Genomic DNA, 25,790 nt, shown 5'->3' with positions numbered 1-25,790 from the left:
GTCTTACAATCAGACGTGCCCACGGGCTATCGTGGAGATTTGGTACTGACTGAATTAAATTAAAATTGACTTAACTCAGTTTTGGTTATTTGCAGGCGTCCATCTGGAGGCTGTTGGCCTTTTGAACACACGTGTAAGGCCAATAAAATGGATATAGCACCCTTCAAATCAGCAAACAGCAATAAGCCATGCTGGTGTGATTTAAAAAAGTGAAGGTTTTGTATCTATAAGCAGGTTAGTTTTGAAAAAATAATTTATTTGATTCAGAACAATTCAATTCAAGTCAGTTTTATTCATATAATGCCAAATCACAACAATCCCCTCAAGTCACTTTATACTGTAAAGTTAAGACCTGACAATAGAGAGAAAGTCCCCACAATTATATGCTGATGTATACTGATATACTGATACTATATATTATTATTATTATTATTTATTTTTATTTATTTATTTTATTATTATTAATAATAATAATAATAATAATAACAATAATAATAATAATAATGATGATGATGATGATAATAATACTAATAATAAAATATGTCACCTTTATGCTTTCTCAAGCTGCAGAATTCACCTTTATTCAACATCTCCTCAGACTTCTGCTGTCTCTGTCTCTAGCTGCAGCCTTTTAGCATGCAGATCATTAAATGTGCTGCACTGGGACACTAATTGCTATATTTTACATTTTACATTGAAACATCATTTTAATGTAAGCTGGCTGTATTTTAGGAGTACATAAATATTCTGTAAAACAAAAAAAAAATATTACATTAAAAAAAGGTGTAAAACAAATGACAGTATGGTCACTGTGAATTTTGCAATTACATTTTTAACGTTGCTTAAATGTTGCACGTGCCTCTCTATAATTAAACCTTTATTTGGCAGTGACATCGTGTCTGCAAATGAATATTTACTTTTAATAGTTTTATTGTAAAAAGGTACAAAGTTGTTTGCACTAATCACGTGACACATGGCATCCCACTGAGGATACACAACCACCTGGCAGTATGTTGTCATCAGATGATTACAGGCTATTGTGGAACACTTTCACGTTGAGGGTCTTCTGCCACTGGTATTGCACAATACTTGATTGGAACCCACTCCCCTGGAGGAGGAGTTTACTGCATATCCCTTTCCACGGGGGTGACGGCTGGTCTCTCTCCTGCTCCAGTAACTGGAGGTGCAAGCTCCCTCTTCACCGGCCTCAACTTCATTTTTTAGGTAAGTTTCTAAAGCTTGATTGTTTGGCATTATAACAAAGCAGGAGGCAGTCAGAGGAAGCTCGTACATCAGCATTTGTAAGCTTTTACAGAACAGAAAATCTGCTTTCTCACTCCAAATATTGTGCTTCAAAATATCAAAAATGTCTGATGAGTAGAACTTGTAATTTCATTTTTCAAACATATTCATGGGAAAAAGAACCATCTGTGTCTGCTAGGCCTGTGGTAAATAATGCCAGCAATGACATTTCTGATAGTGTTTTGTCTTGTATATGGTCGTCAGTGTAGACTTTAAGACAAACTTGAAACAATTTATGAAAGAAAAGTGTCAAAAAAGAAAAGAACAAGCAAACAGTCAGAGGACATTAGGCCTGCTGTTCATGTCTCAAAGTCTATAAAAGGAACGTCATGGGTGAGCCGGCCAGTGTTGCTATTCCTGGACATGCTGCTGATAAATTGTGACAGATGCAAAGAGGGAGCATGCTGATGCACTTAAACACTCCTGGCTCACCTGGTAGCACACGTTTTCAAATCTGCCAAAAGAAATCTGAACAGTTCCAAAACAAAACCAACACTGGAGGTGGAGACATCTTACATATTTGACAAGAAAATGATTAATATAAATTAGAAATATAATAACATAATATAAAATATAAATACAAAACAGATAGCAATTATTCGCTCATTGATGATACTATGAGGACAACACATCACATTTTAAAACTGTAAAAACTTTATTGTTCATTGAAAAATATAAGCTCATTTTCAGTGTTCACACAGGGTATGGTGAGCTCAGTGCAGTTCATTATGGTCTTGTTAAAATAAGCAAGGTTCTTACCAAAAGACGAGTTGGCTGGATGGCAACATATGTTGCCCTTAAAAGCCTGACTATGTGATTTTCAGGATAAAGGGTGCCACGTGCACCTCCTGAACCCTCATGTCCTCACAGATGCTGGCTCTCGTACCCCACACTGTGACAGTAAGCTAGATTTTCCCTTTTCTTCTTTAGCCCTGGGGACGGAGCACCAATGAGTTCCAAACAGAATTTCAAATCTTTAACAATCAGTTTTTCTGCTTTGCCTCAGTTCATTTTAGCCTCCGTCTTGTCCCTTTTGTGCAGGTATTTCTCTGAGGGTTATCTGAATCTTCCTTAAAGTCTTTGAATGTCTACTATTTGCCCTTATGGTCTTCCACAAAGAGCTGAACACTTTCTTCAGTTGCTCTCTCGGGTGCTCTTTTTTACCCAATTATTTTACCTATTAACTTGGGTAGCTGTGTCTTTTGCTGCCCCTGTCCCCACTGCTTAAAATGAGTTGCTTTCATCAATAAGATAACCCAGAACAATTCATTTCTGTCACAAGTTGCATTTGTCGCACTTTATCTGCAGCTGATGGTTTTATCTAGTTCACTCATAAAACACTTTTTTATCCATTCAAGTTGAAATAGACTAAAAAAGCTAACATTTATGTGCTCGTTTTTCAGAAGGTCCGGGCTGTGTTCTGCTGCTAAAACCATGGCACCCAAAAAGAGCAAGGCAACCAAAAAGAGCAAGGGAGACATAAATGATATGGCCCTGATAGTTGAGAACAGCCCCATCAACAAGATTAACGGGCTGAACACTCTGCTTGAAGGCGGAAATGGCTTTAGCTGCATTTCGACTGAAGTCACTGATTCTGTGTATGCCCCGAACCTCCTTGAAGGTCTGAGCACCATGAGAAACGAAAGCTTCCTCTGTGATCTAACAGTCGCCACCAAATCAAAGTCATTTGATGTGCACAAGGTTGTCATGGCCTCTTGCAGTGAGTACATTAGAAACATCTTGAAGAAGGACTCGACCCTCCAGAAGATAGACCTGAACGACCTCTCACCGGTTGGCCTCGCTACTGCAATTACGTACGCATACTCGGGAAAGCTCACTCTGTCGCTCTACAGCATTGGCAGCACTATTGCTGCAGCCATGCTGCTGCAGATTGGCACCTTAGTGAAGATGTGCAGTGACTTCCTTATGCAGGAGCTCAGTGTGGAGAATTGCATGTACGTAGCCAATATCGCTGATGCCTACGACCTCAAAGAAACCAAGGAAGCGACTCAGAAGTTCATGAGAGAGAACTTCATAGAGTTTTCTGAGATGGAGCAGTTCCTGAAGCTAACCTATGAGCAGATCAGCGAATTTCTGTCAGATGATTCCCTGCAGCTACCTTCTGAAGTTACAGCCTTCCAGATTGCCATGAAATGGCTGGACTTTGATGAGAAGAGGTTAAAGTATGCGGCAGATCTGCTAACTCTCATCAGGTTTGGCACTATCACTCCCCAAGACCTGGTGAATCATGTCCAAGGTGTGCCAAGAATGATGCAGGACCCCGAGTGCCACCGCCTCCTCGTCGATGCTATGAATTACCATCTGCTTCCGTACCAACAGAACATCCTCCAGTCACGCAGAACAAAAGTACGTGGTGGTCTCAAGGTGATTCTCACAGTTGGCGGACGCCCTGCCTTGACAGAGAAATCTCTCAGCAAAGACGTTCTCTACAGAGATTCAGATAATGTGTGGAATAAGCTGACGGAGATGCCAGCAAAGAGCTTCAATCAGTGTGTTGCAGTCCTGGACGGATTCCTGTATGTTGCGGGGGGTGAGGACCAGAATGATGCAAGAAACCAGGCAAAACATGCCGTGAGCAACTTCTGCAGGTAAGAACTAAGACACGTAAGCCCACCATCTGTCATTTTAGTTAATGTATGTATAGCATAAAATAATCCCTTTTGCATTCCTTAGGTATGACTCCCGGTTCAATGCTTGGATTCACTTGAACAACATGATCCAGAGGCGCACCCACTTCAGCCTCAACACATTCAATGGCCTCTTGTTTGCCATCGGAGGGCGAAATGCTGATGGTGTGCAGGCCTCCGTGGAGTGCTACGTGCCTTCCTCCAACCAGTGGCAGATGAAAGCACCCATGGAGGTCCCCCGCTGCTGCCACGCCAGCTCCGTGATCGACGGAAAAATACTCGTATCTGGAGGTTACATTAATAACGCCTACTCCAGGTCTGTGTGCTCTTACGATCCCTCCACTGACACCTGGCAGGATAAGAGCAGTCTGAGCACGCCTCGAGGCTGGCACTGTGCCGCCACTGTGGGAGACCGCGCCTATGTGATCGGCGGAAGCCAGCTAGGAGGGCGTGGGGAGAGGGTGGACGTCCTTGCTGTCGAATCTTACAACCCTCATAGTGGGCAGTGGAGCTACTGCGCACCTCTTCACACGGGGGTGAGCACAGCAGGGATTTCCATTTTGAATAGCAAGATCTATCTCCTCGGTGGCTGGAACGAGGGCGAGAAGAAGTACAAGAAATGCATTCAGGTTTACAACCCTGACCTCAATGAATGGACTGAGGATGATGAGCTGCCAGAAGCCACAGTCGGAATTTCATGCTGTGTCGTCACCATACCGACACGGAAAACACGAGAGTCCAGAGCCAGTTCAGTTTCATCTGCACCTGTCAGTATATAAAGAATTAGATCATAACAACCTTGTACTTTACATGTCCGGAGGTTTCCAACTTGTCCAAGCTCCTGAAAATGGTCCTTAGTTTTCATGTTATATTTGGCATCAGTAAAGCCAGGCAATGGTTATGAAAGAGATAAATTGATGTAGTAAATTATTAATTTATCTTCTTTATTTTTTCCTCTTTTTTTTTGACAAATCAAACTCTGGGGCCAATTCAGCCAGAATAATTTTGTTAGCCTTTTTTCTACAGCAAATGGAGTGCTATTTAAAATCAAATATAAGATATAAATTTCAAGATTCCTGTTAAAATTCACTTGCAGCACAACTATTTTTTTGGCCCAGTGCCATGGAAACAATGTATGGTCTGACAGTCTTGTTTATGGTGATTATAGCTACTGTGATTCTCAGATACTTGAAAAGAAGAAGAAGCTGGAGCTGGAATAAGTGTTGGCGTCACCTACCAGGAGTAGGTGCTCGTGACTGGTGTTGAAACGCACCACGGAGCGAGACTGCAGATTCTCTGCTTGTGTGCCACGTGCAGCATTCTGCAGCTTTGCTCTGTATGTTGTGTGATCACCATAAACACTATTGCAGCAAAGAAAACAGGTTGGGGTTAGGAACGTGCTGGAACAATGAGGGTTGAATGAGTTTAGATGTGATGGTGACACACTGTTTTTGTAAAAAGGACAAAAAAAAAAAGGAACAAGTTAACTCGGGAATGATGTTCAGAGCCTGAGCTTTGCTGGAAATCGTTATTTATGGATTCCCTGACTGCTCATGTGTTTCCATTTTTTTCTTTGTTTTAATTAAAGAGAATAAGGATAAGCTAGTCTGAGCTGTGGTCATTTATTGAAAACCATTTTTTATTGCTACTCTTGGGCACACTTTGCATAAATCAACAAATCAGAATGTGTTGTGTTTGCAAATTTATATGTGCATTTACAGCTTTCTGTGCTTTGTAACTGGGCTGAAAAATCCAATGACCTTTCAACACAACTCATAAAGTTTGAATTTATGAGTCAGAAACTGGTGGGCACCATCTGCAAGTATTACAGCAAAACTTGGCTAACATGTGCATTAAAAGTGGCATTAATACAATAGCACAAAGAGCTCACATGGAAGCAAAAGTAGAATGTGTTTGAACAGAGCATAACTTGATAAGATAAGAGATCATAACTCACAGTCAAAAGCTGATCAAGAGAACTAATTTCATAACTTGAATATTTCACTGTTAAGTCTGTAAAGTCGGGCGGTCGTGGCTCAAGAGTTGGGTGTTCGTCTTGTAATTGGAAGGTTGCCGGTTCGAGCCCCGGCTCGGACAGTCTCGGTCGTTGTGTCCTTGGGCAAGACATTTCACCTACCTACTGGTGTTGGCCAGGGGGGCCGATGGTGCAATATGGCAGCCTCGCCTCTGTCAGTCTGCTCCAGGGCAGCTGTGGCTACAACTGTAGCTTGCCTTCACCAGTGTATGAATGTGAGATTAAATGAATAGTGGTATTGTAAAGTGCTTTGAGGGGTCCCGAAAAGCGCTATATAAATGCAATCCATTATTATTATTATTATTATTAAAGTTACACTGGCCTTTATGACAAGCCCTTGAGGCACGTTAGGCATATGACATGCTCATCTACGTTGCCTGTAGCACAATGTCTTATTTCCAAACTAGCTGTGAGTTTGAGCTGTTGACTCCATATGTCCCCTCGAGGTCACTGAGGCCTGCTAGTCCCAAAAAACTCAGCTGCGATTGAGCTTTTTCAGCTATAGCCCCAAACTTTGGAACAATCTCCCTGCCCGATTTAGAATTGGTCCCCTCGTTGCCTGTTTTTAAACTACGTCTTAAAGCTCATTTTTACTCTTTGGCTTTTAATGAGAATGAGAGTGGTGTTTTCTTATCTTGTACTTATTAATGTTTTTATTGTTTTATTGTGTTGTTTTGGTGCTTTGTACACCACTTTGTCAAAGTCTGTTGTTTTTAAAAAAGAAATGCTTCATAAATAACATTGAATTGGATTGTTTGACGGTACAAACCTTAAATTGAATGATTATCAGCGGGATTTAGTTGTGCGTGGTTTTCACAGCGTCGTTGGTAAACTGGCTAGAGTAGCAAAGCGGCATTCCTGTCTTCTAAAATATCCAAGAGATATGCACCTTTTGTTTCTGGTCTTAATTCAGTCTTTATAGGTCCCACAATGTTTGTAATGTCTTTGACACATCATTTTGAATCTCTGCACATACACAGAAAACAATATACAGTGAAAGTCTCCATGACCATTGATCGCATGAGTCATTCTCCAGCAGAGTTTAGTGTAACTGAAGTGGTTTAGTGGTTTTTGGAAACTTATCTATAATATGTTTGTCCTTATCTTTGATGTCCTAAAACGTCTGCCTGAAGACAACAGCAATTCAAACAGAAAGTCTGAATGGTTTTTTTTAATGTTGCCTTGTGCTCTTGGGGGGGCAGTGGGAGCTCTCCACCCTCTCCTAACCTCTCTAAACCCCATACAATGGCAGCACATGCTTTGGCTTAATAATCTAATCTTTATAATCTAGCTGCAGTACTTCACAATCCTCCAACCTTTGCCACACCTTTTTGCTTTCCAGACACTCAAAAAAAGAAACAAGTAATTAATATAAGAAACGAGACAAAATAATTATTATATAAGTATGTAACCATACACGTGGAGAATGTGTTAAGCATTTTGTAAATTACATAAACATGAAGATTATTTAAGTGAGAGTGTGAAAGGGGATTTTTTATCTACCTACAAGCAAAACTCACAGCTAGTCCGGAAGTCGGTGCTACAGGCAACCTACATGAGTATATCATATGTTTAACACGGCCTGTCATAAAGGCAAACGTGACTTTACAGCCCGAACAATGAAATTTGTTAGTTATGTTTTGACTGTGATTTATGATCTCTCATCTGTTCATGTTCTGCTCCGTTTACACATTTTTTTGCTACCATGTGAGACATTTGTGCTATTGCATTAACATCACTTGTAATGTACATGTTAGCCAGGTTTTGCTATGGTCTTCACTTACAGCTGCTGTCCGCCACTTTAGTAACTCATAAATCCTCAATTCAAAGCAAAATATTCATTTATAGTAAAATAAAAAATTTAAAAAATAAAATTGCATCCCACGTGTATTTAAACAAGCTGTAAACCGAGTCTCACAAATGTATTTTACTATATATTTATGAATAAAACTTAAGAAACTCTTAATATTTGGACAAAAACATTACATCGACAGTGACATTGCTTGTAGTGATTGCCTCTAAGTGACTGTGCAGGTTTTATCGACACAGAGGGGTGTGACCCGAGCAGTCGATTGTGTTTGGTTAAACCACATCCTTAAATCCTTATTTGGCTATGAGTGTAATAACCCTACAAGCTATTTTGTCAACTCATGCATATACAATAGGTCTATCCTCGCCCTCTCACGAGAGTGCTGTATCATTATTACATTTACTTTTGCAAATTTGCCTTAGTATGAACACTCTACCCTAAACATGACTCGTTCATTTTAGTGCTGTGGAAACTAAGGGTAAATAAGTTACCCTGCAAAAACAAACAAACAGGACATGGAGGCTTTTGATTTTGTTTTCCGTAGTCTTCCTCATACTATTCTTTACTTTAAAAAACAAAAACAAAGAGGGAGCCAATAATCAGAAAACTCCAAATGAACATGAAACCAAAAAACTAAAGAAACGAAAAGCTTGCCTTATGTCAGATAAACAACAGTGTTTTAATTTTGTGTTCTGTGTATACAAGGAGGCACATTTACTCAGACAAAATGATATTTTGTCTTTAATAGTCATTGTTCTTAATGTAATAACCCTCTTTTTTTCATATATGTAAGAATAAACCAAATCTTCCATGTAAATGTATATATTCATTATTTATTTGTCAAGACAGAAAGTCACATAATACCAGTTTTGATAATTAAGCCTAAAGTGAATGTTTAATACTTTGCCATACAGCAGGTTAACCTGAGTTGGCGTGGATTCTGGTCTTACCAAAATAATCAGTTCATAATTATGGAAAAGACAATGGCAAACAGTAATCTGCGTTAGAAAAGGTCAATGTAAAGAGAATATGAACGATTTCCCTATAGTCAATTGATTTTAACAGTTGCTCGAGAGTAAACGTGATTAGATAATTAAATTTAAATTAAACAACAAAAACAGTAATTCAATAGCTTAACTTGATTTCCACAGGAAGGAAGTTCAGTGCCCCATTTTGAAGTTCAGTGCCCCATTTTTCCATTATCATTTTACCATTTATAGACTGTAGCTAAATCTGTTCCTGGCTAGAAACACAGAGGATGAAAGACGTTGCCTGTGGAGCCTCGCTGATGACCCTATAGAAAAAAATAGACCTTCTTAAATAAGTTCTTTGATTATTTTGGTGTTGCTCACTGTCATGATATTTATTTCTTCTTCTTTGTGTTGCTTGTTTTTCTTTTAAATGAAACTAAAATAAAATCTTAAAATTAGAAATAAAAAAGAATTTTTAAATTATTAAAGTATTTTACAGTTTTTCTCAAATGCTAAAACGCAAAAGCCAATCCCCTAAACCAAATGACCAGTTGTCTAAACACATTTACTAAATCTAGCCATCATTTACCAATATCATAAACACATGAAGACACAATTCACAGAACACAATCCTCCGTTGTCATTAATCTAAACACATCTTTTCTTGCTAAAACACAAGTTGCAAAAGAACTCTGCTCATATTCTCAAATGAAAGCTCATGTGATGCAACATGCTTGCCACAGTCAGCAATATTTGAACACAATGAACACACCTGGCGTCATTCATTACACACAACGACTCAAAATTGAAGACACCTGTTGCTAATGCTGTGACCACATGTATAAAAGCAAGTTCAGAGTGCACAGCATGCTGAAGAGTCCAAACAAACACAATGGATGAAGGCAGAGTCAGGGGAAGAGGAATTTGATGCAGAGGAGGGAGAAGAGCTGGCCCTGGAAGAAGAGGAGCAGGCCAACATGGGGGAGGAGAAGGTCCAGGAGGGAGAGCAAGACAACCTCGCACCATCATAACGGACGAGATGCGAGCGACAGTCCTTGACCATGTCATTGTCCATGGCGTGACAATGGCTGAAGCAGGACTAAGAGTCCGTCCAAACCTGAGTAGGTTCACCGTGGCCACCATTATCAGGGCATTCAGACAACACAACAGGTATTGTACTCGATTGCTTTCTTTGTCACAATAGTTTTACAAACCTGTGAAAGTAGTCTATTGGTTTCAAATCAGTTGTGACTGTATTGTAACACATGTCAATTGACAACACGTTTCTTTCTTTAGAGTTGAAAGAACGCCACATAGAGGTGGGAGGGTTGCCATATTTACAGTGGCACAAGAAACCCTCATTGTGGATATGGTTCTGGGAACAACCTCATCAGACGCCGGGAGATCAGAGACAAAGTCATTGCCGATAATGTCAACTTTGAGAGCACTGACGATGTCAGCTTGGCTACAATAGACCGAGTTCTCCGGCGCAAAAAGACGCGGATGAAACAGATCTATAGGGTTCCCTTTGAGCGCAACTCTGCACGACACAAAGACCTACGTTACGATTAAGTGCAAGTAAGTATATATCCATGTTCACAGTACAGTTAGTGGACATACTGTGTTGCTCAGTGGCCTACATTACTTCTGGACAATACTATGCTACCTGATTGACTGTTGTTCTGAACACCTGTGCACTTTCACATTTTCACAGAGGATATTACAGTTGGACACGATGGCCAGACCTCATGAGTACCTCTTTCTGGATGAGGCTGGCTTCAACCTGCAGAAACGAAGGCAAAGAGGCCGTAACATCGGCCAAAGAGCCATCACTGAGGTCCCTGGCCAACGGGGGGGGGTAATATTACCCTTTGTGCGGCCATGGGTTCGGAGGGGCTTGTCCACCGGCATGCTGTCCTTGGGTCTTGCAACACCCAACGTCTCCTCACCTTCCTAGAGGAGCTAAAAGGCATCCTCTTGGACCACCAACAACACCATCCTGGGCCTGCACATCACATTTATGTGATCATTTGGGACAATGTTTGCTTCCACCAAATCAGAGTGGTTCACCACCAACAGTGACCACTTTTTAAACATCTGTCTGCCATCCTACTCCCCTTTCCTGAACCCTATAGAGGAGTTCTTCTCATCGTGGAGATGCAAGGTTTATGACAGACAACCATACACAAGAGAGAACCTCCTAAGGGCAATGGAGCTGGCCTGTGTTGACATCCCAGCGGAGGCCTTCAAAGGATGGATTTGCCATTCCAGGGCGTTTTTCCTGCGGTGCCTGGCAAGAGATAAAATAGCCTGCGACGTGGATGAGGTGATGTGGCCCGATGCAGCTCAGCGACATGATGCCGCACAGTGATTGTGGCGTGACTAATGTAAATTTAAAAAAAAAAAAAAAAAAAAAAACCTTCACACCCTGATCATGTTTTCAGGAGTACTGTTGTGTGCAATAGATTCTGTTTTTGCATTGAGTTGTGTTACAGTGTACATACATGCAGGATTTTCTATAGATTTATACTCTTCATATGAAACACTCAAATCTAAATGCCTAATCCTCGCAGAGATCTACGACAATCTGTTACTGTATGGTTTCTAAAAATATGCATTGGCAGTTATGAAACAAAGAACCTTCTCACAAATTGAGCATTGTGTTTTCAATTGTTTTGCTGTAGTGTGTAATGATGTGTATAGTGTTTACATTTTTGAAAGCTTCGAGCTGCTCTTTTGGTGTGAAAGTTTGAGTTTTGCAGTGAGAAGGTGTGGTTGTGTTTATGTAGCTTTGGAAAAGAGTGTGTTTAGACATTGGGGAACATGGTGGAAACGTTTGAAATGTTTTAGCATTTGCGAAAAACTGTAATCTGGACGAATCTTATATCTACGGCAGTGGTTCCCAAACTTTTTTTGCTGGGCCCCCCTTGTTTTACAAGAAAAATGCTCGCGCCCCCCCTCGCACGCACGCACGCACGAACACATCCTCCAACCACACACACCCATATTTTGCTCCATTGCGGTTTATTTCACACCTCAAACATTTAGTAAACAATTAACCAAATACAAGTAATCTGCAATAAATTACAAGTAGTAAGAAAATAAACTACTAAGTCTTTTACGCTACGTCCGCACCTACACGGGTATTTTTGAAAACACAGCTGTTTCGTCCATGTAAACGGCGTTTCGAATCACCGAGAACGGAGATTTTTTAAAACTTTTTTGCGTTTAAGTGTGGACGAGGAATACAGAGTTCTTCACACAATGTCAAAGGTATGTGCCTTTTTTCACGTCACGCTGTGTGCACGTTATTGTTTACATGAGATGAATTGCAGAATGGCAGATAGAGATGAAATACTGTTAATCTGACTGTCTGCAGGTTTTACACACAGTTACTGTCCCTCCATTTAGAAAGGCAGAGGCGTCACGGTGTAATTATTTTACATGTAGTTGTTTTTTTTCCTGTGTAATAATATTCAACATTGCTATCAATACATTTTCAAAAAATCCCTCTCTGTGCAAAATGGGTTCAAAAACATAAACAACTGTTGGATGCTGTTTGTCCGTGATTTGAACTGGGGAACAAATTGTGGCAGGATCAGCCTGATGTTATTTGTATCCCACTGTAACTTTACTGTATAAAGAGCAAACATCTCCAAAATGTCAGGAGTAGTCATTACAACAAGTGTTTGTGAACTACAAATCAAGAATGTGGGATACTGTTTGTCCGTAATTTAAACAGCCCAGCGCTGCTCCCAACAAAGGGAAAACCAATCCTGCAAGGAGACCTACCTCGGCACTTGTGCAGGTGAAACCAAAGGGAAGATATGCTTCACCATATTTTCTAGTCTTTGGCTTAGAATGAAGTTGGTTTGGAAACATATTCAGCTATGCTTCATCTCCTGCTTTGCCTTTGTGTGGGCGCCCGTGCTAGCAGTGTCCAAGCGTTGTTTTGTTTTTTTTCCCCCCCCTTTTCATGCCGCGCCCCCCCTGCAATGGCTCTGCGCCCCCCCTAGGGGGCGGGCCCCACACTTTGGGAACGTCTGATCTACGGCATCTCGCTTTTCCAGCGCTCTTGAACGTGTCCTGGTGCTCGCTATGATTGACGGCTTAGTGGGCGGAGACTCGAAGCGAAGATTGCTGAGTCATAGTGACGCAACTCCACGCTACGCTCCGCCTGAAGATGTCACGTGTGTTGAAGCAGGAGGGCGTTCATATGAACAACACTGAGCGACTGCGTGCGGCAGAGTGGTTCCGAAACACCGACTTCTCTACCGGCGCACGTCGCTGTCATTCCCTCCCATATAGCTGCGCTTTTACTGGCTTCAGTTCGTGGCTGTTTACCGAGCTGGTGTCACCAGGCACTAAGTCGTCCGTTTAGCAGCGGGTGCGGAGTTATTAACTCACGGTACCGAGCTAACGAGGCATTAGCAAGTGATGAGCAGGGGCCTGTTTCTTTTGGACGTCCAGCTGAGGTTACCGACAGGGCACGTTGTTGCTTAGAAGCCCCAAGAGATCCTTCATTCAGCCCGCGGCTCTGCTGAAAACCCTCCATCCTCTGCCGCTTGTTTTAACCGACGCTTCATGCGAGCTCTCCCACCTGGACAGACGAGCTAGCTAGCTATCGCCCGGCGTGCCGTTTAAATAGAAAGCAGGCAGCAAGAGCCGAACAGCGGTCACTTTATACCTGCAGTCAGCGTGTGCGATGGGTCTACTGTCACAGGGATCTCCACTGAATTGGGAAGAAACCCGAAAGTATGCTGACCACATTAGAAAACACGGTATCATCCAGTTTCTCAACATCTACAACAAACTGAAGGATCGTCAGAAAGATGTGCTAAAGTGGGGCGATGAGGTAAGGATTGTGGAATAATATTAATGCTGGTGTTGTCTGTTAATGCTTTTAATCTATTAGTAATGCGGCTGGGCATGATGCAACAGTGGTCCTGTGTCGATAGAGACTAAGTGTGTGTGTGCGCACCTTGACCGACTGCAGCACATACACATGTAACTGTAACAAACCTTGCAGCTCTTTGATACTGTATACCAACGGTGGCAAACATAAGGCCCGGTGTTCTGACAAAACGTCCTACCTTGTCAAAACGTCCTACCGTAGCGTAAATTTATGGTCTTGTCTATCAATCCGTGCTACCTTATCAGAATATGCTACCTTACGTGGTTAATGGCTCCGTCGTATAGGTAGGACGTTCAGATGGCCAAATCACACTTAAAAACTTTGAGTTATTTCGCTAGGACGTTAAGAACATGCTTCCTGCATGGTTTTATTTAGGTAGCATGTTCAGATGGCCAAATCACACTATTAAAACGTGCTTCCTGCTGGGATTTATTTAGGTAGCATGTTCAGATGGCCAAATCACACTATTAAAACATGCCTCCAGCACACAATCATCTAATGTTGACAAATAATGCAAAGAGACATGGAGGGGAAAAGACAGCTGTTTTTATTTGAAGTTGTTATGTGTTTTCCTTACATTTTTTGCATTTATATTCTTGGTTGCTCTCTTTATATTTTGCACATGCAAAATGTGCCCATCTTTGGTGAGATTCACACTGCACCTGGAAAGGAAAAATAAATAGCTCATATTATGTTTGGTGAATACTATTAGTCAACATTTTAAACATGATTAGCAAGTAATGATACTAAGACTTATGTGTTTCTTTTGTTTTGTTTTGTTTTACCATTTCAATCATGCTGCGGTCAGCGTCAGCATCTAACATAGAGCAAACAATGCAGTAATCCTCAGCGTTCCCTGAAACACATTTATGGTTAGGTTTTAATCAAACATTATTTATTGATTAATTCAAAAATAATAGTAAATTTTTTCCACAAATACTTCATGGCAAATTTGTCCCCTGAATTTTTTTAATTAGACTTAAAGAAGGGTCTTATCTGAAAGTGTTTGAAAAGCACTTTTTGTACTGTGCTGTTTAAAAAGCCCTATTTAAATTGGAAGTACACACTCTAACGTGATAAGGACTTTACTGGACTTACCTCGATGTTCAAGTAGGGTGCAAGCTATCTGCATTCGCTCCAGCACAACTGCTTCTGTAGTGGTTAATACTTCACTGACCTCTCCAAAAGCAAGGTAGTGTTCTGCAAACTGTGAGATTTCTCATTATTATAATGTAAAGTCCTAATTGTAGCTAACAATAAATGGAATTATTTACCTTTAACAGCAAAACTCAGCAGAACTCGAGCAGTTCCTCGTATTTCTTCTCCATAACTAAGGAGAAAATCGGACAATTTCAACATGGCTTCGGAATCCATACAGTAAATAAAACGACTACACAACGTTATCACGCAATTAACAAGTATGTGGTGCAATAGTACTTTCTTCAGCATAACAACGGAGCGTGGTGTCCAGTAACTGCAGGACGACTAAAATAAATTGAGAAGGTTTGCAGAAGTTTAAAAGCACCAAATAAACACTTGGAATATGACTTCGACTGAGCAGCTTAAGGTAAACAAATATGATCTGTAATAAAGAAGTAAAACTTATAATACAAACCTTTTTTCGAAAGCAATGAGATCGGCACAAGATCGGGGTAGGATGAAATAATAGGCGTGTACTATTTACACCGGAAACATGGCCGTTTTGAATTGTGCGCATGCGCAGTAACAACAAGTAGGGCAGCTTGATGGGTAGGACGTTTTGTCAGAACACCTGGTTCCAGAATTGGCCAGGCAAAGACTCCAATCCGACCCTCTGGCCATATTTGGAAAATTTCAAAGGAAGGCATACGTTTTGGACTTTTAACTGTATTTTTACATATATTACAGCTTGCCCTACTCTGCCTACACACAAGTAATTAAGTAATAGATAAACAATTAAATGACAGAAAAGTTCGTGTTTGTCTGATATAGAATTTTCTTTTTTTCATGTGTCCACCATAAAATAAATAAAGCAGGACATTTTCTGTAAATTAAAAGAAGTTTCCTGCTTTATAATTACGGGACAGTCTGGGTAGCAATTTTAGACATTTCTTTATCGTGTAGAAAAACCGAGATGTGCTTGTTGAAATTGTGCTCCTTTGCACCAACCGCTCCGGTAGCTGTATATGGCCCCCGATATAAAACTAGTTTGCTTCACATATTGCAAGCAGGCCAATGTAATTCCCAGCATGTTTGAGTTTATTGACATGACAAGGCCGTAACCATGGAGCCAGTTTTGACTTTTAAGTCAGGTGTTCGGGGCGTTGAATTAGAGTTGAAGAGAGCCGTGAGCAAAAAAACATGACAAAACAGAAGTCCAGCTTTGTCACTGGTGGTGGTCCAACACTTATTTATTTTTCCCTTACTGCTTACACTGCTGGCATGCCTGCTACCACATGAGGACACTCCTTACTGTGTGGATGGTAACTTAATGGCTACTATGCAATGTATGTGGCTTTGTCTGTTGCTCGCTGTGGTTTTTTCTTACATTTTCATTCAAAACTTCACATCTCTTCATCCGTCACCAGCCACAAAAATCTGTACAGCTTGAACAAAGTATTTTGATTTCAAACCATGTGGAATGCTGTTGTTATAGATTAATCCCTCTTTCAGACAGGGGATTACAGGGTAGCAGAGTCAAAAGTCAAGGAAATGTAACTGATGAATTGGAATTGATGTGATGGCGTCTATAGCGCCAATGGAAAGTCTGGTGTTTATTTAAAAAGAAAAAAATCAGGCAAGTACTTTAAATACAGTATTTGTCTAATTCTGTCTTTGATCGTTTTGCTTTTAGGTTGAATACATGTTGGTGGAGTTTGACGACAAGGATGAGAAGGTTCGCCTCGTCCTGAATGGTGGAGATGTTTTAGCAACTCTGCAGGACCAGGGAGAAAACATAAACCCCAAGTAGGTACACTTTAACTGTGTATGTGTGTGTGTTCAGTTGCATATGCTACTAAAATATGAAAGATGCTCATAATTTACTTGGCTAGTGTTGTTTTCTCCTTTGTGTCTCCTCCCAATATTAAACTGGGGATCTTTTACTTGTTAGGCAAATGTGTAAACCACTACACTATGGAGACAGTGTTGTTGTACTGAAATGGCAACACACAAAACTAGAATATGAATAACATTTGAATAAATGCCACACCTCAAATGTCAGGAGCTGTGACAAAAAGGCTGTCGGTTTGTTTTGAATAAATGTACGCTGAGAGATTAATGGCGGATCTTGCTTTGCTTATGACACAGTGGGATAATAAGAAGAGGAGGAGTGAGATGAGATGCCGTATAAAGGTTAAATCAGGATGCATCGCAGGCGGACACTTTCTTTTTGTATTTGTTTTGTTATCAGCCTCAGTGAATCCTCCTGAGTTGGTGCATGGCGGCTTTTTTTATAACTTAAATTGGAAGTGCAGCAGTTAAGAGAAAACACTTCTTTTTGATATGCGTCAATGTGACTTAAAGTAACAGATGCTATAGCTGCTCAGTGGAGGTCTTATGCATTAGAAATTACAGCTCCCTATTCCTCCAGCTGTTGCAGAACATTTAGTTTAATGTGCAATGTTCAACAGAGTTCTGTGGCAGCTTATACCCGCAAAAATAAAATGCTAAACATTTTTTACATGTTTTTTTATTTACATGCATACACACACGCCTAAACAAAACCACCTGAGAAGTGCAGTTGGGTTGAATGTCCCATTCTGAGTGTGCAGGCTGCTCTGTCCAGGAGTCAGACCCTCCTGTCTCATCCTGTTTCTCACATCATACAGGCTGCTGGATTTTCACTCTCAATCAGCTGTTTCCATTCACTGTATTTGAGTATTTATTTGTTTTTGTTTTTCCTCAAATCACACAAGTTGGTGCCATTAACACAAAATCTTTTGAGTATTTATGCTGTGAAACGCTCCTGAGATCAGTAGTTATTCTTTTACTAATATGATCTCAGATTAACTTTTTTTTTTTTTACTATACACTCTAAAAACTACAGTCTTAAACAGTCAAACATGGTTGTCTTATCTCATCAGAAGTTTTTAACCTAAGGTTATAAAAAAAAAAAATGTGTCCATACAGAACATGCACAGAGACTCTCTGTTGATCACATTGTCTTTGCACAAGCAGTTAACTGGAAGAGACACATCTCCCCGACTCAGAGCTTTGAGTTATTCTGTTTGATTTTGGCACAGGCTCCCTGCACATGGTACCAAAGCTTAAATCTTCCAGTCTTTCTGCTCAATAGTTCAATTAATATTGCAGCACAAGAAAAGGGTGCGTAGCACACTTGTTAAAAACAAAAAAAGGTACAGCACAGTGTTTCTGTGATGTGCCCTTTTTTAGTGTCGTTTAGGTGGCTTTAAAAATATGTGACACAGAAATTAATCGGTTACAAAAGTTTTGATGACTGACTGATGTCTCCAAGGTGATGCCAAGGTATTTTCCCCCCTGATGAGCTCCTCCTGGGAATACTGTTTGCATGTCTAATCTGTAGTGCTATCTCTGCAGTCGCTGTAAATGTGTTTGTACAGGCTCCTGAGTGTTATGTTTGCTTGCAGCCCATGACGTTGGTCTAAATCTGTGTAGCCAACTTCACCCAGGGGAAATACCAGTGACAGTGGGAATAGTAGAGCCGATGCATTCCTCATTACTGCCCCTCTGTCGCACACACCAAAGAGCAGGCTCAGAAGCACAAATGTGTCGCGTTCATTTGCCCCCGCCAGGATTACGCCCGACGTATGATAAAGGGAGAGCGGTCCGCTTATTTAATCAGAAAGGTCATCGTGATACTGAAACCAGGGGCCTTTTTTCCAGCCTGACCTCTAAGTGTTGTAGCTTAATAATACACTTTGTGTGTTTTTGCAGTCACCCCACACTGTGGAGACCAGAGTATGGTAGCTACATGATCGAGGGAACTCCAGGTCAGCCATATGGCGGGACAATGTCAGAGTTCAACACTGTCGAGGGCAACATGAGGAAGAGGCGGCGCGAGGCGTCGTCTGTCCTGAACCCCAAAGAAACGCTCTGCACCGTCACCGCATTTCCAAGGTGCTTCAGTTTATACTGATCAAAGGTTTTTACCCTCATAAAGGAAGTCAATACAAATGTGAATCTATTAGCTGATATGGGATTGTTCTAAAAAAATGTCAGCCGCAGCTTTTTAATGTTGTGTTATGTGATGGTTTTGTTCAGGTTAGGCTGCCCGGGTTTCACCAAACCAGAGTACCGACCAACTCCTGTTGAAACAGGAGTGTCCAAGTCGCTGTTTTTCCCCGATGAAGCCATCAACAGACACCCGAGATTCAGGTAGGCTTCATGGTTGTAATGTCAGTACAGTTTAGATGTGTTTAATTAGAAATTTTGGAGTTAGTTGAGCAAAATAGATCAGAAACTGATGGGCAGGAAATATCTGCATGGTTACGTTTGATTTTTATTACGTTTTAGATTGTGATCTCATACTTTTGCTTCTTGTGTTTTTATTGTGTAGCACTTTATTATTATTTTTTTGAATCTGTGAAAAGTGCTGTATAAATAAATACATTTTACTTGTATTTTTTACGGGTTTTTTTCAGCACTCTAACCAGAAACATACGTCACAGAAGGGGAGAAAAAGTTGTAATAAATGTGCCAAGTAAGTCTGACTGAATTGAGGATATTTTTATATTCTTGTTTTTTTGTGATAAGCAACAATTGCGACCTGTAGATGTGGTCAGAGTCGAACACATGTGTAATGTGGAATCTGTAAGCTACTGTAAATGGAGTTAAAGTTGTTTGTTTTGTTTTTTTTATGTGATTCATTTGCCTTTAAGACATTGTGGAATAAATGCCTGTGACCAAATTTCTTGTCACCCTTTAGTTTTCAAAGACAAGTGCACTCCATCTCCGTTTGTGGAAGAATTTCCTGAGGATGATGGCGAAGCGGCGAGGGCGGCTCTGCCTGACCATATCTACATGGATGCCATGGGCTTCGGCATGGGCAACTGCTGTCTGCAGGTAGTGAATGAAATGACCGAGCAGCATGCCACGTCTGGTTGTCTTTGTCAGCTTCACATTCCTAATAAGTAACTTATAAGTGTACTTCATCCTACTTTTACGATGCTTTTGCAGGTGACATTCCAGGCTTGCAGCATTGATGAGGCAAGGTATCTTTATGACCAACTAGCAACATTCTGCCCCATTGTGGTGAGTAGATAAACAAAACACTTGCTTCCTGTCATATATTAAGTTTCCGTAACTGACCTCATTCTCAGCAGGATTGTTTCAACTGCTTATCAAGCTATTTATGCGCTTGATGCTGAAGCGGCTTTAGAACCTGCAGTTTTTGCTGTGCTATAGCAGATGTGATGTCTAAGAAGCCAAAAACAGACCACACTGACATAAATGGATGCTGTAAATAAACACTGTCTGTGGCTCTACAGTAGATGCACAGTCCATGCAGGGGGATGCAAAAAGTAAAACCTGCAAACAAACCAAGTGTTATAAATACATATTTATGCAAATCTTTGGTATTTTGTTGATGCAGTCCACGTCACCTCTTTGATATGCATTCATTTGATTTGTTAGAAGCTCTGAAGCGCTGTTGGGTTCTTAACAGCTATTTAAGTAGGTTGCTTGTTTTTTGTTTTTGTTTTTTTTTAAACAAATTTGCATCGATTTTATTTATTTGAACCCACATTTCCTTTAAATGCACTAAAGAGAGTTTTCACTCTTTACCAGATGGCACTGAGTGCAGCCTCACCCTTCTACAGAGGCCATGTGTCAGACATCGACTGTCGCTGGGGAGTTATTTCTGCTTCGGTGGACGACAGGACGCAGGAGGAGCGCGGGCTAAAGGTGAGCAGGTGGACCTGAAAACGGCCAGGAGTAGCCATGACTTTATAAATGTGTTTTATTCATTTGTAGAGGCAGACTTCTGGTGAGTTGTTGGATTTAAAAGGGGCTTTTTGTGTTCCTGTTTCTGACATTTAAAGTCATTAGCCCTTGAGATCCACGGAAGTAACTCGAGTGCAATGGTGAAACTAAGTTACTGGGGAGATTTCCCAACAAAGTTTGAATGTTTGTTTTTTCTTTTGAGTGCAGTTTGCTGACAGTGTTTTCAAGCAGTTTAATATGATATGAGACTGTGAAACCAACTACAAAGAGTGCGTGAGCTGCAGGTCAGCATAAGCTTTTCATGCTTGATGATGCCAGATGAGCTGAACTCAGAAAACCCAGTTCAGGCCGTCATTTTAGTTCAGTGTACTGATCAGATTTAAAAACCTCGAATTTACTCACTGTATTTCTAGTATGAGTAGTCCAGCCGGTGTTCGTGGTGACAGTAGGCACATCATGTGTTTTCATGCTTCCTGGAAACTAATCTATCCAAATTCTGCAAACAGTCGTTCCTCCTATAATGAAGTGCAGTGTCACATCTGTGTGTAGAGGCCAAACTAAGATGCATTTCTGCTTTTGCATAATGCTTTTGCATAAAGGTGCAAGGAACAAAACACTGGAAGTTGTATTATAACCACTGCAGTGACTGAGTATGCTCAGATTTCAGATTATACAGACTTTCTTACATGTGTTTAAAAAATAATTTGTAATCATGGCTGTAGTTGTAACTTAAATGATAAATATGTATAGTAAAATGGCCAGAGGACCACTGATGGTCTATGCAGTTTGAGTGTTGTGCTGAGTCCTATTAAGTGGCAGTTGTGGATTTAAAATAGGTTTTAGTCAAACACAAACTTCTGCCGTAAATTTCTTGTCATCGACTACTACTTTACTAACTGCTTTTTTCCCCTTTTTCTTATGCTTATGATGCTTCTCATCTAACCTTGTAAAGAGCCAACTTTTTATTTTCTTTACTAAGTTACTTTTCATTATAGTTTGTTGAAGTGAAAGTGAAGCAGTAACGAAATGTTTTTCTTTCCTTGAAGCCGTTAAAAAACAACAAATACAGGATCTTCAAGTCGAGGTATGATTCCATTGACAGCTACCTGTCCTGCTGTGGGGAAAAGTACAATGACATTGATTTGACGATAGACGAGGAGATCTACAAGCAGCTGCTAAGTGCAGGTACTGATTCTGAAAATACAAACGTTTTAGCCACAGGGGAAATTCTAAACGAGATGATCGTGCAGTAATGAAATGAATAATGCATTCTGTGTGAATAGGCATCGACAAGCTCCTGGCCCAGCACATAGCACATCTTTTTATACGAGACCCACTCTCTGTCTTTGAGGAGAAAATACACTTGGATGACGAGAACGAGTCAGATCACTTTGAGGTGAGAATTTAAATGATTTTTTTAGAAGAGGGCCACCTGCATGTAAAAATGCAGTGTACATGAATATTCATTCAGACTTCTTGCAGAACCTCCAATCAACCAACTGGCAGACGATGAGGTTCAAACCTCCCCCTCCAAACTCTGATATCGGCTGGAGAGTCGAGTTCCGCCCCATGGAGGTACTGCCCACCTCTTTGACTGTTTTGTTGTAATCTGCTTTCAAATTCAGTGATGTGGTGAGTTGTCTTATTATTTTTTTGCCCTTTCTTTCCAGGTGCAGCTCACTGACTTTGAAAACGCTGCATATGTGGTGTTTGTGGTCCTGCTGACCCGTGTGATCCTGTCCTACAAACTGGACTTCATAATCCCGCTGTCAAAGGTAATAACGACCCCACAGTTCTTTTTCTAAAAAAGGAAATTAACCGGTGAGTAGGGCTGTGAATTTTTGTACACAGTGATCTGATACAGGAAGTGTCTTTTATTAGGTGGATGAAAACATGAAGGTCGCGCAGAAGAGAAACGCTGTCCAGGAAGGCATGTTTTACTTCCGCAAGGACATCTTTAAAGGTGCTTAAAAAAAAAAAAACAGTTTATCTTTGGATCGGCGCTTGTTGTCAAGGCCTCAGACTGAAGCAGCTGATATATTTATTTTGCAGGCTGCAACCCGGTGCTCGATGGCACCGCCTCTGCTCAAAACGGCTTGGAGTCTGATGGTGCCAATGAGGAGTACACACTGATGAGCATTGACACAATCATCAATGGAAAGGTGAGTTATTCTCCTGCACATGACGTTTGAGCTATGTTGGTAGTAATGACTCAATAGGAAAATGATGTTGAACGACCGTATCTGTCATTTTATTTCAGTTCACCTTTTGTAAGTCACGATCCCTTCTTTCTTTTTATTTTTAACTTTTTTTTTTTAAATCCTGTTTTCAGTCTGTAATGACAGATTTATACTTGTAGTGCAAGTATAGGCCAGTCATGTTTGAGGCATTAGTTGCATGCAGGTTAACTGTTGCTGTGAAGAGCAAAAATGCATTAGACAACTGATTTTCATCAGACCGTGACTGAGCTGAGGGGGATTGTGTCTCTAGACAAAAATGAGGACCTGCAGAGAGAAGAGTTCATTTTTGCCTCGATAACCACTGCTTCAACAACAAACCCAGTAATTTAGCCATTTCCCTGAGAAGTTGATTCTGAAGATTAGAAAAGGGATTCCTAGATTTATGATGCCAAACTCCAATAGCAGTTATTGCAAGGCACTTAATATTGTCAGGCCATGCAATATAACAATTAGAAACCTAACGATCTTCATCCAGCAGCAGTTGGCAGTGGTGTGTTGGGAATCTTTTAACATAAGAAATCTTTGGCAGAAGCAGATGTACACTTCTGTCTGCTCTCCTTTTCTCTTCTTTCCCCTCACCTTGGTCTGGTCATAGCAGATGTCTGTCCCTGCCATGACCTGGTCTTGCCAGAGGGTTTTTTTTCCTGTTAAAGGAAGTTTTTTCCTTCCCACTGTCGCCAAGTTCTAGAGGATTATTGTGGTTTTCTTTCTGATAGGGTCTTTACCTTACAGTATACAGAGCACTGATTTGACTGTTACACAAATAAAAATGAATTGAACAGAGTTGAATGTTATTGATTTTAAAACCCTCATGATGTTCTCAACTATAAGTTGTCATTATTCATGAACCAGCTTTTGGATGGAGCACTATGCAAGTGATAAGACAATAAAGCTGCCCTCAGTTATCATCGTATTGATTAAAATTAACATGCAGATGTATTTTAGTAGCCAAACTCTGGGATGGAGATAGAGGAACAATATTTCTGCCTGTGAAGAAAACATTGTTTGCAGATGCATGTAGATGAAATGAAACCCGCAGACTTGAGTTATCCAATTTTAAAGGAGCTTTGTTATACAAATAAAAGAGAGACATTTACAATATTAAAAGTTTTGGCCGCAAGGGTATCGGTTTTTAAATCTCTTGAAATAATCTGGAATGGTTTGTAGTTGCAGTAGTTTAAGTTTTCTTTTTCTATCCTGCTGAGGAGACTTCAGCATTTTGTTTTTTTATGTTTCTTTTTTTTTTTTTTCCTTCAATCATCAGGAGGGAGTATTTCAAGGGCTTATCCCAATACTTAATTGCTACCTGGAAAACATGGAGGTGGATGTGGACACCAGGTGCACCATCTTGAATTATCTGAAGCTCATAAAGAAACGTGCCTCAGGTAAAGTGTCATTAAAAGGTTAATACTGAGTAGTCTCATAAGCAAAAGCATTTTTCTCCTTGTAACGCTCCCTAAACTACTTCTCCTGATATTAAATAGGTGAACTGATGACCATGGCCAAGTGGATGAGGGAATTTGTCGCGAAGCACCCTGACTACAAGCAGGACAGCATCATAACCGACAAGATCAACTACGACCTGCTCAGAAAGTGCGACAGGATTGCTAAAGGAGAGGAGCAGTGCCCCGAGCTCATTGGCAACCCAGTTAACAGATCCCAGTGAACGAGAGAGGAGGGGGAAAAATATTGTAGATGATACAAACATGCATGTAAAGAAAGACCAAAAGTGTGGCTCGGAACAGAAGAGGTCCAATCATATGAGAATGCAAACCGGCATGTGTGTAATGTAAAGAAATGCACCTGCTTCAGATGTATGTGTGTGTATATACTGTATGAGATTTTTATGATTACAATGTTATTTTAATAGATGAGCAATAAGACATGCAAAGGGTTGTGTAATAGAAATCAGATGTGTATTTATTTTTATCTGGAAATTAAGCCTATCTGTGAGAATGTAAATGTAGCAAAGAGTTGTACAGTAGTCTGCTTTTAATCTCCTGTAAATACTGTACTTCAGCTCTTTAAAACATTAACACAACTTTTTCTTTTTGCCTTTTTAAAATACATTTATATGACATGTTTGCTTTGCTCTGCTGACCCAATGCGTTCTCATCCCGGGGAGGTCATAAATCAGATACCGTTGACTGCCAGTCATAGTAACGCACGTATTGTTTGGTGGTGGTACTCAATGTGAGAGGACCGTGTGGCAAGATCTACAACATCTGGGGCAGGTTTGTCAGCCTGGAGATCATGAAGTTCACTTTCTATCCCCCCACTCAGATTACTTTGTGTTCACTTGTTTCTGTTTTTTATTTTGTTTTTGTTTTGTTTACTATCACTTGTTGGTTGGGGGATGTGTTTGAGTGAGAACCAATCAGTACTCTGTCGCATATAGGCACTAAAATGAAACTACTTGATCATATGCGGGCATTAAAAACAGTTTTTGTGTTGGGAGGACGTGAATCTCTTTGCAGTGGTAACCCTGCAATGTGGAGGCAAATTTATATATATAAAAAAAAAAAAAGATGGACTGGATGTGACTGACCTGTCTCATGTGACACACCGCCAACTTTGACAAAAACCTCATTATCAGATTCCCCCCGTGGAATGAGAATGAACTGCCTGATGTTGTAGTGGGACCTTTAAATTTGGTGTTGCATTCAAGTGGTGAACAATTGTTTGCAATGTGATGCTGTTTTAAAATAAATCTGTGCAACAGTAAGCTCATGGGTTTATATTTAATGGAGTCCCATTTAATTTTGCTCAAATATAATGCAGAAGCCTTAGAACCAACCTACACTTTGCAGTGAATTATTAACGGCTATAGAGTTGACCTTTTAAGGAATAGTGCGTGTTTCAATATTTTTTCTGTTTTGGTCACCTTCTGCTGTAGAAGTCCTGAACCTTGTCACCCACAAGATGGTGGTATTGAACCAGCGTTTCACACAACAGTGACAGATGAG

The 25,790-nt window shown here is 40.5% G+C and overlaps 2 protein-coding genes and 1 long non-coding RNA gene across 4 annotated transcripts; 2 read left to right on the top strand and 1 right to left on the bottom strand.

The window, feature by feature from the left end:
* The first annotated feature begins 1,109 nt into the window (after positions 1 to 1,109).
* On the top strand, positions 1,110 to 5,551 carry klhl31 (kelch-like family member 31). Of its 2 annotated transcripts, none has more exons than XM_006800733.3 (3): positions 1,110 to 1,224; positions 2,706 to 3,911; positions 3,997 to 5,551. In XM_006800733.3, exons 2-3 carry the CDS (start codon positions 2,737 to 2,739, stop codon positions 4,727 to 4,729), a joined length of 1,908 nt encoding a protein of 635 aa, XP_006800796.1. In that variant the 5' UTR covers positions 1,110 to 1,224; positions 2,706 to 2,736; the 3' UTR covers positions 4,730 to 5,551. The 2 variants fall into 2 exon arrangements, with proteins under 2 accessions (XP_006800796.1, XP_006800797.1); XM_006800734.3 differs by having other exon boundaries at positions 1,144 to 1,224; positions 2,709 to 3,911.
* Positions 5,552 to 12,962: 7,411 nt separating this feature from the next.
* Positions 12,963 to 25,549, top strand: gclc (glutamate-cysteine ligase, catalytic subunit). Its single transcript, XM_006800732.1, has 16 exons — positions 12,963 to 13,621; positions 16,515 to 16,627; positions 18,578 to 18,760; positions 18,905 to 19,018; positions 19,285 to 19,343; positions 19,569 to 19,705; positions 19,820 to 19,894; positions 20,429 to 20,545; positions 21,631 to 21,769; positions 21,868 to 21,980; positions 22,067 to 22,159; positions 22,255 to 22,359; positions 22,466 to 22,547; positions 22,637 to 22,746; positions 24,089 to 24,209; positions 24,309 to 25,549. The coding sequence occupies exons 1-16, from the start codon at positions 13,472 to 13,474 to the stop codon at positions 24,488 to 24,490; spliced, it is 1,893 nt and encodes a 630-aa protein (XP_006800795.1). The 5' UTR covers positions 12,963 to 13,471; the 3' UTR covers positions 24,491 to 25,549.
* On the bottom strand, positions 14,140 to 15,435 carry LOC102779098 (uncharacterized). Its single transcript, XR_004843944.2, has 5 exons — positions 15,297 to 15,435; positions 14,956 to 15,011; positions 14,780 to 14,888; positions 14,467 to 14,537; positions 14,140 to 14,343 (listed from the first exon to the last, which is right to left on the bottom strand). It is a non-coding gene; the product is annotated as an uncharacterized LOC102779098 (long non-coding RNA).
* Positions 25,550 to 25,790: the final 241 nt, after the last annotated feature.

The sequence above is a fragment of the Neolamprologus brichardi genome, chromosome 13 (genome assembly GCF_056152115.1).
Source record: "Neolamprologus brichardi isolate AB-2024 chromosome 13, ASM5615211v1, whole genome shotgun sequence".
Taxonomy (NCBI): Eukaryota; Metazoa; Chordata; class Actinopteri; order Cichliformes; family Cichlidae; genus Neolamprologus; species Neolamprologus brichardi.
Note: the sequence above shows the minus strand (reverse complement) of the source record. Positions and strands in the feature narration are given on the sequence as shown.

Bases quoted from the DNA above. Each gene is read 5' to 3' on its own strand.
- klhl31 (XM_006800733.3), top strand. From the start codon at position 2,737: ATGGCACCCAAAAAGAGCAAGGCAACCAAAAAGAGCAAGGGAGACATA. The intron at 3,912-3,996 runs GTAAGAACTAAG...TGCATTCCTTAG, and splicing joins GCCGTGAGCAACTTCTGCAG to GTATGACTCCCGGTTCAATG.
- gclc (XM_006800732.1), top strand. From the start codon at position 13,472: ATGGGTCTACTGTCACAGGGATCTCCACTGAATTGGGAAGAAACCCGA. The intron at 19,344-19,568 runs GTAAGTCTGACT...GTCACCCTTTAG, and splicing joins AGTTGTAATAAATGTGCCAA to TTTTCAAAGACAAGTGCACT. The intron at 24,210-24,308 runs GTAAAGTGTCAT...GATATTAAATAG, and splicing joins CATAAAGAAACGTGCCTCAG to GTGAACTGATGACCATGGCC.